Source organism: Biomphalaria glabrata, chromosome 13 (genome assembly GCF_947242115.1).
Source record: "Biomphalaria glabrata chromosome 13, xgBioGlab47.1, whole genome shotgun sequence".
NCBI classification, from domain to species: domain Eukaryota; kingdom Metazoa; phylum Mollusca; class Gastropoda; family Planorbidae; genus Biomphalaria; species Biomphalaria glabrata.
Window position 1 is genome coordinate 38,150,407 of NC_074723.1, and position 12,560 is coordinate 38,162,966.

Below are 12,560 nucleotides of genomic sequence, written 5' to 3' on the forward strand. Positions count from 1 at the left end.
CATTAAAAAAATGTGCCACATGACCTTATTTTTTCTGATCCTCTTGTAAATTAATAATGTACTATTGAAATTGTAGTTTGTATACCATAATTAGAAGCAAACTAAATAAACCCAATATTTAAAATTCTTATTGACAATAAATATATCCTTTTGCAGGTCTACAGGAAATGATGAGATGTGCAATTTTTATATTATGTTCGACACGAACAGCTCTGTGGCTAATCCTTCATGGCAATGTGGCACCTGCAAAAGAGCTCACAGCTCAGCAGCAATAAAGCTGGCTAGAAGAAGAAGAAGAAGGCACTAATGAACTTCTACAACTGACAGGAGATAACTTTCCCAAAGATGTCAGAGTTCCACTTCCACCAAATCCAGCACTTGAAGAAGCAGCCATAGGATCTCACCACCATTCTGGCATGAATCATCCAGATAAAGCCAATGGTTAGTTTTGTAGCATATAGAAGCAATTCAATTAATTGTTTTGCATTGTTAAACCTTAATTTTGTTTTGTAGTAAATAGATTTTTTTCTTGAGCAATTAGAATCATCATTTATTTGTATTACAAGTGATATATTGAATACACTGTCACTTTCCAGAGAACTTGTACCAAGACACAAAAACTCAAGACATATTGATGCCTGGTGCTAAGCCTAATACAGTAAGTGTTTATGAAATATAAAGAAAAAAGCTTATCCCACAAGCTGACATTCAAGTTTTAGATGTACTAAGAAAATATTGTGATGGTTGCTGGTATTTTTTATATTCAGTCCTGTGTTATTTCTAAACAATTCTTTATCCAAAACCAAATTTTTAAAACATGGGCTAACTTTGGAAAACATTTTTTTCTTAATCAAGATATTGAAGTTTAAATTAAAAGACTTATTACAGTAGCATCTGAACATTTCTCATCATAAAAGTATTGGGTTATATTAATTAATATTTTTATTAAACTTGCTTAAACATAAATGTATTTAATAAATAAACAATGAAGTCCTACCTAGCCATGAAAAATTATTAATACAAGTGTGTCAGTAATCTAGTCAATTAATGTGTTTGTGAGATGATGTTGTTTCTCTTGTCCTGTAGCCTGACACCTATCTATGTACAACCTATCCAGTTCTAGAAGAGGAGCTTTATATTTGTAAGTCATCTCCAAGTCTTGTTGACTAAACTATAGTTACAGTGGTGTATATGACATACACTGAATAGTTAATTTAAAAAAAAAAATCATGTAATATATTTAATGGTATTCAATTATCTTGCTAATCAGATAAATTTCAAGATCTGGCCAATGCTGCCACTGCACACCATATGTTGCTGTATGGATGTGATGGTGAACCTTTTTCTACAGACAGCTTCTGGTAAGTAAGAAGCTTTAATTTTTTAATGGTAAAGTTGTTGTTTTTTTTAAATAAAATTCAAATAGTAATAAAATGATTCTAGATAATTAATATATTTTATTTGTGACAAAGTGCTTGACCTTCTAGTTTGTAGCTAATAATAAATAAGAATGGCCTCCAGCTTTTGCTGTATTAGAATTATACTTTTTCTCTTTCAGGAACTGTCCACCAATGTGTAAAAATGGTCAGCCTACAATAATGTTTGCCTGGGCTAAGAATGCTCCTCCAACAGTTATGCCTAAAGGTAACAAATAAACAGTTGACATGTTTTAAGCTTAACAAACTGACTAGAAAGAAACAATTTTGTTTTTTCAAAATTCACTGATGAGTGAAGACTTCTGTTTGAGCAATTCACTTGTTAATTGATGGTGGAATTGCATTTCTGAACTTGTTATTAAATGTTAATATCCTCTCACCCCATCAATATGTAACACTTTTTAAAAATTTAATACTATAACCTAGATATCTTTTTCTATGTACCTGAAATTGATTTTCAGATAGTATCTTTGCTTATGTTTTTGACAGTAAATGGACTTAAAAGAGCCTGGTAATGGTCCATTTTTTAAAAACCTGCATAAAATATATTTCAAAATAATTTTTGTAAAAACGCTATATTTCTCTTCAGCAAGCTGACAATTTAAAATGATTACATAATATTCTGAGATCTTTGATAAACCATTTTAGTATTTTTTCTTCTTGGCACTTATGTGTTGGTGACTGCGCCTTGCCATTTTATTTCCAGAGTCTTGCACAAATACCTGAGACAGACACTTTTAATGTGGCATTCAAGACATGCATTCTTTTGTTTATCTCTCGCTGCCACTGAGGCATGTACTAAGCATAAATGCAATTGGTGAAAACCAGCTGGAAAGGTTTAACAATAGGTTAATGACCTGTCAAGAACTATGTTAGGCTAAGAACATTACAAGCATGCTGAAACTCAGATATAAGCTCTCGGTAGTCCTTTTATATTATCATCATCACATGATGACAGGTCAGAGGGATTTATCTGTAAAGAATTTGAGTTAGGCATACTATTGTTGAAATGAGAAGATTACTGAAACTTTACATGCCCACCTGCTCTCCATAAAGTATTTTAACACAAGTAAGGGCTCAAGGTAGCAAATGTAATTTCCAAGATATAAGCTGCATGATCTGTGATAAAGTTCTGAGTTGTGTTCTTAGGAACACCTGACCAACTTAGTGGTAAAACATTGAAAGGAGGTTCATTAACATATGCAGTGCAGTGAACAAAATAGTTTGGCAGTAATGCATTAAGAACATCTGGGTTAACATTGACAAAAGAAATAGAACACCTCAACAAGATACACTGAGTGTTTCATTGGGAACATTTAAGTAGGGAGAACTTACTCTGCAATTCTTTCTATTAATAATCCATCATGTTGCTTGTATCACCTTTACAAAAGGTTCCTTTTCACCTATTCCTTACTATTGCTAAAAAAAAAATCTAGACTTTAAAGTCAGTAAAAAAAGTCATTGAAGATCAGATTTCTCCTGTCTCCACCTTTACTTGTCAAAATGCACACACACAAAATGTAGGAATTAAAATGTTATCAAGAATGTCATGTTCTTTCTTTAAAGGTGTAGGTCTCAGGGTCGCAGGAAAACATCAATTAAGACTATTGTACTCCAGGTACACTACGCAAAGATTTTTGAAGGTTAGTTTTATTTACTAATATATATTTATAGCTTTTTATATAGCGCTACTTTCATGCTTATAGCATGCTCAGAGCGCTTTGGTCCAATCTCATTTGTGGACCAGTGGGGGGGAGGGGGTATCTAGGAGTTGGTTTTCCGTGCTGCCTTTAGGCGCTCAGTAAACACAACTCTACCCGATTCGGGTGTCGAACCTCGAGCCCCCTTCTAGGTAGCCAAGCCAAGCCAAGTTCAAGCGCACTTGGCCTCTCGACCACGCTTCCCATATAAATGTAGATGAACCTATAAAATTGTATTCTATGGAATTATTGACAAAAAATTTAGACAATGTATTAGAATGCATTATGGGGGTGCGGTGGCTGAGTTGTTAAGTGCTTGGCTTCCAAACCTGGCGTCCTGGGTTCGAATTTCAGTGAAGACTGTGATTTTTAATTTCGGGATTTTTAGGGCACCCCTGAGTCCACCCAACTCTAATGGGTATCTGACTTTAGTTGGGGAAAGTAAAGGCAGTTGGTCGTTGTGCTGCCCATTAACCATTGGCCAAAGAAACAGATGACCTTTATGTCATCTGCTCTATAGACCACAAGGTCTGAAAGGGGAACTTTTCTTTATTAGAATGCATCATTGAAATGATTTGAAAACTCAAATTCAGATTTTTTTCCTTATATGAACTTAGTCATAGAAATTGATTAGATGTCATTTTGTCAACTAAATTATTATTTCTCCTTCTGCTAACATTTTATTTCATTATGTTTGTCTTAAACAATATTTCATTCAGTGATGTTATTCCAAAATGTTTTATGTAACACTTCAATTTATTTTCTTTAGTAACTACCAATATATTTCAGACTCAGAACCTGCAGATCACTCTGGACTTAAACTTTACACAACCCACCAAAAGTAAGTAGTTCATCTTAAAATAATTCTCTTGTATTAGATTATTATTGATAGATTTGCCCCTCCTCACCCCCCCCCCCCTGGAAAAACAAAAAAAAAACTGCATGTTTTGACACCTTGTATTTGTCATCTTCACTAGGCCTCAGTATGTTGCTGGTATATTTTTATTAGATTCTGGGGACTTCCCCATTCCTCTACATACTAATTGTAAGTTTTCATAATTTTTTATAAATAGTACATTGTCTGCTTAACAACTAGTTTACTACTTTGAATTGTATTAGAAGATAGTGTGTGTGTGTAAATTATGTTAAACCTTTATGTATGATGATGGCCAATAGATTGCTATGAACATTGCCAAACTCATTTCTAATCATAACAAAAATAATCTGGAAAAAAAAAATAAAGATTATAATTTTTATTAATTGTTATGTTTTTTTTAAGGATGGATTACTTATATTTATAGATTTTAAGAATCAAAAGTTTCTTTTAATTTTATTCAAATGTGGTTTTAATAAGGAACAGTGTAGTCGTATTTTTGGTTATTATGATTTTTCTCATACAACTAATCACAGATGAATTGCATAACTTTCACCTAATTACTTCAGATTACATTGATTTTCATGTGTTTAAAGTTAAATAAAATTGTACAAGAAAACATACAGAATTCAACATGGTCTTCTAATAATATTTTGATGATAGCCTGATTAAAATCTGACTGGTCAATCAAATTTCCTCTCATAAAATCGAAAGAACTTATTTGTCTTTGCCCTTCATAAAATGTAAAGAAGTTATTTTTCTTTGTCCTTCAGTGTATCCAGTAGACATCAGCTGTACATTCATGATGGACAAGAGTATCATCCCCTTTGCTTTTAGAACACATGCACATGGTCTAGGTAGGAGACAAAACACTGTCTTAAAATATCTCTTTGTAATGTCTAAGATTTTATCATATCTCTTCTAATTGTTATTAATTGTAATGTTCTTCAGGTACAGTCATAACTGGTTATCAATACAATGGAACGTATCATGAAATCGGTAAAGGAAATCCACAATGGCCACAAGTAAGTCTTAAAGTTACCATATTTGATATTCAATTATTCTAACATTATATGATCTTATACAAACTTACACTTAAAGTGCCACATGTTTATGATATGAAACAAATCTAAAGGCCTTCTATCCAGTGAAGGAAGTAATTGAAGTCAAACCAGGAGATGCTTTTGTAAGTCTGATATAAATATTTACCAACTGTAATGTCAGCTTTTCTTTTTCTGAATTATTATTAAAGCTCTTATGGTATTTTTTGTCTAAATTTGAAATGTAACTTATGTTCCAGGCTGTTAGATGCACTTATAACTCAAGCTCGATGGATCATCCTGTTGGTGTTGGGTGAGTTTCTTGAAGGTTTAGCTTTTAACTCTAAAATTGAAACTAACTAAAAGTAGTCAAAATTGCTGAAATGTGATTTCTGTTTACAAATTCTGTCAACAGCAACATATTTTTTTTTTTAAATAAAACATTCATCTGTAATATGGACACGTAATAAATAATTGGAGAAAGAAACAAAATTGACTAAAAAAAAAAAGTAAAGAAAAATATATTTGTTGAAAAACTTCATCTCTAATATTAACTTTAAACATAAGAAAGATTAATTTATTTCAATTAAACCAATTTAGCGTTGTTCACTTACTGATGATAGTTTCTGATGCAGGTCAACAGGCAATGATGAGATGTGCAATTATTACATCATGTTCTACACAGTTCTGTGGCTGACCCATCAGGAGAATGTGCTTTCAATGAACTTACACAGCTGACTGGAAAAAACTTTCCCATAGATGTCAGCGTTACTCTTCCACCCAATCCAGCCCTTGAAGAAGCAGCTATAGGATCCCATAATCATGCTGGCATGAATCATCCAGGTGAAGCCAATGGTAAATTTTTTCTCAAAAGCTTTAAACACAATATTTCCAATAAGATTGCATAGTCTTGTAATGTTTTCACTATATTGTTTGTTGGCTTGTGTTGTACATGAACAAAGCAAATTTTAAAATGTTGTTCACTATTTCTGATTCTTTTTTATCTGTAGCTGACTTTGAAGACACACAGATATTAAAGATATTGATGCTGGGAGCAAGCCCTAGAAAGGTAAACTCTTTGTAATTGTTCATGGGACATAAGAAGAGAGTGAAGATGCTTACAAGGATTCTATTTTAATAACCTTTTGGATCAATTTAGTCATATTTCTCTAAAGTACTAAGAAATTGAATAAGGAAATCAAAATGTGTAATTTCACAACTGAGTTAGGAGTTGTCAACAAAAGAGAAATAGTTGAATATCTTAACAAATTTAGTTTCTATTTTCATACTTTTAGTTTCTGCCTTTATAAATAAACAAATATTTCTACAAAATCTTTATTGTGTTTTCAGCCGGATTCTTATTTATGCACAGCTTACCATGCACAGGATTTGGAATCATATATTTGTGAGTGTATAATCCACATTTTTTTTATGATAAACATAGCCTCTTTCTATTCTTTAGAAGATTTCACTAATTTAATATAATACAGTATAGGCTAAATTGTATGTTAAGCAATACAGCAAACAAGTGACTGAAAGGTTATTAAGTACAGAAAATGTTATTTAAAAAAAAATCATGATGAAAGCAATTGACTTTTATTATTGATGAAGGCATAAAGTCTGATTTGTTGTTGAAATAGAGTTCAAAGTATATGTTTCTTTTTTCCTTGTTTTGCATTAACTTTTGGGTGCCTAAGTTTTTATCTTTGCTCTGAAGCCAGCCTTCTCCCCATCATTCCCATTTCTTCAACAAGAAGATAAAACTTCTTTTACAAACATTTATTGGTATTCTGTATAGTAAAGAGCTTAAATCATCGCTTGCCCTGAAGTTGCTGTTTGTCCAGACAAAACCTACTGCTGGCTTATTTTTTTAAGTATAATGGAAACATCTTTCTTAGCGAAAATTGAAACAAGTATATACTTAATATAGGATCTTATGTACATTATGTCATAGGCCTTTTTTTTGCTGATACCTCAAATTAGTTTTGAAGACATATTTTAACTCTGGGAACTCTGTAGTTACTGTTATGAGTTTGGTGCTTTTTATTTCAGATAAGTTTGAAGCTGTAGCTGACGCCAACAGAGCTCATCACATGCTGTTGTATGGATGTGAAGGTGAAGCCTATTCTCAGTAGCCAGTTTGGTAAATATTTTCATTTGTGCATGATAGGTAATGCAAGGATAGTCATTGTAGTGTGTTGGTGTAGTGGTGTATTGGTTGTGATACGGTGGTGAAATGGTGTTCTGTTATATCTGTTCATTATTCATTAAGATTTTTTAAAATGTTTCTTTTAGGAACTGTCCTGCAATGTGCAAGAATAGTCATCCTGTGATTTTATTTGCTCGGGCTAAAAATGCTCCTCCAACTATCTTGCCTAAAGGTACATTAATAAACTCATTGTTATTTTAATTATTAGTTATTGGTATTGAGAGAAATACATTCAACTGAAACTTTTTTTGGCTACTTAATGTTCTTTGTATTATCTTAGATGTTGGTTTGAGATTTGGCAACAGAACATTCATTAAAAACATTACTAAACATTAGTACTGCAAGTTCACTATGCTAGGATATTTACTGGTGAGGAAAGAGAATGTAACCATATACTTCACTATAGAAAACTTTGTAACATGTATTGTCTATACTTTTTATTTTGTATAGTTATACTGTTTTGTTTGGTGTAAAGAGATTTTATCAACTCTCTGTTTCTTAGTTAAATAACTGAAAACAAAAACCAAAATGTCTTTCTTATTAATTGAACAGATGCTGAAGATGAAGACCACTCAGGTTTGAAGATTTATGTCACACACAAAAAGTAAGTCAATCTGATAAAAATAATTAATTATAGGCTGTTGTAATTAGAACTTTTTTTTAGAGCTAACTTGGCTGTAAACTTCATTTTGTGTTTTCACAGGCAGCCATATGTTGCAGGAGTTTTTTTCTTGGCATCTGCATCGTTTAGGCTAGCTCAAGGACATTCCTGTAAGTACAAGCCTAGTTTGTTGTGTCTCTATCAATATATCTCGCTAGTGGCATGGTTTTATCTGGTCACTTTAAACTTCTCCCATAATGTAGAATATCAGCATTAAACAAGACTCAGAAATGTACTTCATCATTGTTTTATGCCATTTTTTAGGCTAATCAGCCTCTGTAAGAAATGTAAATCCTCCCTCCATCCCCCCCCCCCCCCCCGGCTGAAAAATAAAAGTGAAGGATCACTGTTTCATACCATTTCTTAGGCTGTTAGTCATTTTTGACATTTCTACAAGGCTATCCACATGGTTGAAGTTCAAACAACCTTGACCTAACAATTACTTTACTCAGTCAATTACAATTACCCACAGTTCTCCACAGTAAATGACAAGAGACCTACAGTTAACATTTAACCTTCAGAGACCTGCAGTTAACTTTTATTCTTTTTTTTTAATATTTAATATTTAATAATAATTTAATAATATTTAAGATTTTGTGTAGAAAAAAAGGCTGTAACATTTGTATTCAATTTATTAACAGCCTTCCCTGTGGATGTCTGCTGTAGATTTTCAAAAGAAAAAAGTATTTTTCCATTTGCCTACAAGCCACATGCCCATGGTTTAGGTGAGAATATCTTTGTTTTTTTAGTCTAATATAAATAGTTTAGGCAAAAATATAGTTATGATTTTAGTGTAAAATATGTGCCCATGGTTTTAGAGGAGAATATCTTGGTTTTTAGTGTACAATACATTCCCATGGTTTAGGTTTTCAGTGTGTACTAATGACACAATGGTGTAAAGTTTTTAGCCATGGAGTTAAAACTTTTAAGCTGGTTTCTTGAACTACCCACCTTGATGTTATCAAAATCACTGTATCCTGCAATGAGAAACAAGCGACACAATACATATATACATTGTCAAACTGTAGATTAAACCAATCATTTTACATTTTTCTTATTGATTGACTACTTTATCTTGAGAGTCTTTTATTTGAGTATGTTTTGAAATAGTTGTGATTTTTTTGTATTCAATCTCCAATCTGTGTAAGCTCTGCTCTAAGACACAGTTCTGATGGAAGCTCTGCTCTAAGACACAGGTTCTGATGGAAGCTCTGCTCTAAGACACAGGTTCTGATGGAAGCTCTGCTCTAAGACACAGTTCTGATGGAAGCTCTGCTATAAGACAACAGTTCTGATGGAAGCTCTGCTCTAAGACACAGTTCTAATGGAAGCTCTGCTCTAAGACACAGGTTCTGATGGAAGCTCTGCTCTAAGACACAGTTCTGATGGAAGCTCTGCTCTAAGACACAGTTCTGATGGAAGCTCTGCTCTAAGACACAGTTCTGATGGAAGCTCTGCTCTAAGACACAGTTCTGATGGAAGCTCTGCTCTAAGACACAGGTTCTGATGGAAGAAAGTGAGAAAGACAAAAGAAGATGGGAAGGAGGATAACATCTTGGACTGACTTGTGTTTTATTGAGTACTTGAAAATAGTATAGGATTGAAACAGATAACATGAAGATGTGAAAAAGTTAACATTGGTGCCCGAATGCTCCCCTCCGTCATGTGGATATGGGATAAATGAAGAATGTGTTATTTACATTTAAAAGTGGGATGGTCTTATAGATGATAAGACTAAGGCAGATAGTTTGTACACACTTTTCATATAAATTTAAGTCCAACTTTAAGACCCTGTGATTCACTTCCATTAGATATGTTACATGTACCTTAGTCAATGTTATTAGCTTATGACTCTGGTGTCTCTCTCTCTCTCTTATTATAGAAATATTAAAAACTCACATGAGTTCTCCTTTATCTTTTGCTTTTGTAGTGTGATACATTTGTTTACTTTCTACATGTATTTTGTTTGGAGAGTGGATGTTTAACTTGATCCTTAATCATTCAATGTTGTAAGCAAAAAATATTTAGCACATGTTGTATGTAGAAGCTGCATAGTTGTGATCCTGTTGTGTAGATTTGTTAATTGCACAAGCAATAGAACTTTTGGAATGATATTTGTTTACTGTTTTCTTTTTTGTGATTTCCTTATATCATACCTTAACAACTCATTTCTTTTTAACTCATTCTGTTCTTCAGATGTTCATTTGGAGAAACCTATATTCAATTCATCATGGCCAGAAGAGTCTATTACATTTGGTCAGATTGGAGTGGCTCAAGAAAATGGACTGCACAGTAAGTGTTGGAACCTGATCGTCTTTTCTTCCTGTCACAGATCTATAATGATCACATCAAGAGCTAAATTAAAGATTTCTTTATTTTAATGGGAGTCCTCTATTCTTTAAAATAAAAAAATTAAAAAAAAGAGAGTAATGCAAAACTGGTTTGTAGGCTTAACCTCTAAATCAAAGTTATACAGAGAAAAAGGGGGGAAATAATTAATTTGACTGAGTTATTTGTTAAGGATTAACTCTTTCTCTCCGTAATTATTTACCACATTCTGGTGGAATCAATGCTGGTATCGTCAGTTAGAAGAGAAAGAGTTAAGGAGTACAGGTGCAAGGTTTCTTTTAAATAATTTTTTATAGGAATGGAATATATCATCCCATTTTTCTCAACTGGGGACAAGTCTCTTTAGAACTAGATCTAGATTATATCTAGGTAGTATTTAATGATCCAAATTGAACTAAAAGTATTTTAATGATAGTTATTCATATTTTCACAAAACTTAATATCTAACACTTAAAATATATAAAACATTTAAATTAATTGTCTTGAGGTCACTATCCAAAATAATCACCCTATGAAAAATTAATATAGAAAAAAAATATTTTTTTTGTTTACTCTTTAAAAACCTTTTTTTTTTTGGTAAATGCATGTTGAAAATGAAATGAATCTATATTTTTTCCTAAAGGAAACTTTTAAAGTGGGAAGCGTGGTCGAGAGGTTAAGGGCTCTTGAACTTGGCTTGGCTTGGCTACCTATCAAGGAGGCTCGAGGTTCAACATCCGACTTAGGCAGAGTTGTGTTTATTGTGTTATTTTATGTATTTACATACATGTACTAAGAACTAATGTCTTTTTTTATTAAAATCATTTGTATCATGAAATATTCCACGAAATATTCCACTTGATCTTTGGCAACTGCATTTAATTTATATAATTGTTTGATTTCTTTCTGGAAATGATCTGCTGTTTGAATATTTTAGTTTCAGCTCAAGGGCTGTGATAAAAGTTTAAAAAAAAATATTTTTTTTGATTATTGTTGGCGTGAAATTACAACTTAATCATTTTTTGTGTGATTTTTATGTATTTGAACCAATTTTTGTTTTAAATTAGCACAAGTTTAATCTGTTGATCAGAATTTTTTTCCTCGGTAATAGTTATATTTATACTCGAACCCATTTGATGTTACTTCTGCAAAGATTTATAGACACTCAGAGGAAATGATATTAGCATGGTAGACACAGCTAGACTTTTAAGGCAGAGTTTTGGAATTCAAACTAAAATTTTAAAATAAATCAAAAACATTGATAAACAAGCTGTTTACTGCTAGTTCAGTGCATCAATCCATTGTCTGCCTTTGCTTTAGTCTTTTGTTATTGATTTCTATGCTGCACTGTGTCAATAATTTTTTTAAAGCAGTTCTATTAATATCTTTCAAATACTATTTGCTTATAGTAATCAGAATGTAAGATTAAATGGGTTTGATATTTGTTTCAACTGGTGATGGTCCCCCTAAAGTATTGTATTAGTACTTCAAAACTTACTTATGTACAGTTTCATTAAGCCCTAGCCTTTATTTTTTACTTATATTTTTTAGGCTGTTGAAGGTTTATCAATTTTTTTTTTTATCTGGTGGAGACATTTAACCATTTTGTTTTTGCCACAAAAAAAAATTGAACTTGTCTGTTGTGAAAAATGAAATCAAAAGTGAATGAAAGTTCAAAATATTTGTACTACTTTATTGATGTCATGTTGATGTTGTTTTGTGATATCTATATCAACATTGTCTCTTGTTGGTGGGGTATGCTAGACATTGGTTCTATGCTGTTGGTAAAAATTTCTCATCCTTCATTGACTTCCATTGTACTCCACCTTGCACTTAGAGTGTTTTATGGAGTGTTTTATGGAGTGCTAGAAATCAAGAAATTTAAAAAGTATCCCAGTCATAATAGAAGTTTATAGATTTTTTAAACTAACCACATTTAGAGCATTTCATTTTTACTTTGCTCTTTTTTTTATTGTGTATGTTCTTAATTGTAATCAACATCTGACAGTGCTACATAATGTTTTATTTAATGACTGAGCATAATGCTTAATTTGATTTTAATGTGGCTAAGATTCAAGAAACATGTTTACAAGTTCATTGCTAAAAACACCTGGTGCAGAGTCAATGTAAATTTAATCTCTGAAATAAAATGGGACTAACAATGACTTTCAAAATAGTGATGTCATTTGTTTCTCAAATGTTAGTAGCATAGAAAACGTGGACATGTTTGATGTATTGTAAGGGATCATATGTAACAGTTATGGGTATAGAGAATAAAATACAAAATATTAAACTCATTATGTTGTTTCATT

The 12,560-nt window shown here is 32.1% G+C and overlaps 1 protein-coding gene across 4 annotated transcripts; it reads left to right on the forward strand.

Moving 5' to 3' along the window:
• The first annotated feature begins 220 nt into the window (after positions 1-220).
• On the forward strand, positions 221-8,030 carry LOC129922305 (peptidyl-glycine alpha-amidating monooxygenase B-like). Of its 4 annotated transcripts, XM_056007828.1 has the most exons (18): positions 221-441; positions 597-658; positions 1,087-1,141; positions 1,271-1,361; positions 1,559-1,644; positions 3,003-3,079; positions 3,926-3,977; positions 4,784-4,867; positions 4,962-5,035; positions 5,311-5,363; positions 5,686-5,905; positions 6,061-6,119; positions 6,401-6,455; positions 7,103-7,193; positions 7,346-7,431; positions 7,540-7,628; positions 7,812-7,863; positions 7,963-8,030. In XM_056007828.1, the coding sequence occupies exons 1-11, from the start codon at positions 417-419 to the stop codon at positions 5,786-5,788; spliced, it is 762 nt and encodes a 253-aa protein (XP_055863803.1). In that variant the 5' UTR covers positions 221-416; the 3' UTR covers positions 5,789-5,905; positions 6,061-6,119; positions 6,401-6,455; positions 7,103-7,193; positions 7,346-7,431; positions 7,540-7,628; positions 7,812-7,863; positions 7,963-8,030. The 4 variants fall into 4 exon arrangements, with proteins under 4 accessions (XP_055863803.1, XP_055863804.1, XP_055863805.1 ...); XM_056007829.1 differs by lacking the exons at positions 7,540-7,628; positions 7,812-7,863; positions 7,963-8,030 and having other exon boundaries at positions 7,103-7,165; XM_056007830.1 differs by lacking the exons at positions 5,311-5,363; positions 5,686-5,905; positions 6,061-6,119; ... (4 more) ...; positions 7,812-7,863; positions 7,963-8,030 and adding an exon at positions 5,146-5,304.
• The last annotated feature ends 4,530 nt before the right edge of the window (positions 8,031-12,560 follow it).

Bases quoted from the DNA above. Each gene is read 5' to 3' on its own strand.
- LOC129922305 (XM_056007828.1), top strand. From the start codon at position 417: ATGAATCATCCAGATAAAGCCAATG. The intron at 1,142-1,270 runs GTAAGTCATCTC...CTTGCTAATCAG, and splicing joins AGAAGAGGAGCTTTATATTT to ATAAATTTCAAGATCTGGCC. The intron at 1,362-1,558 runs GTAAGTAAGAAG...TTTCTCTTTCAG, and splicing joins TTTTCTACAGACAGCTTCTG to GAACTGTCCACCAATGTGTA.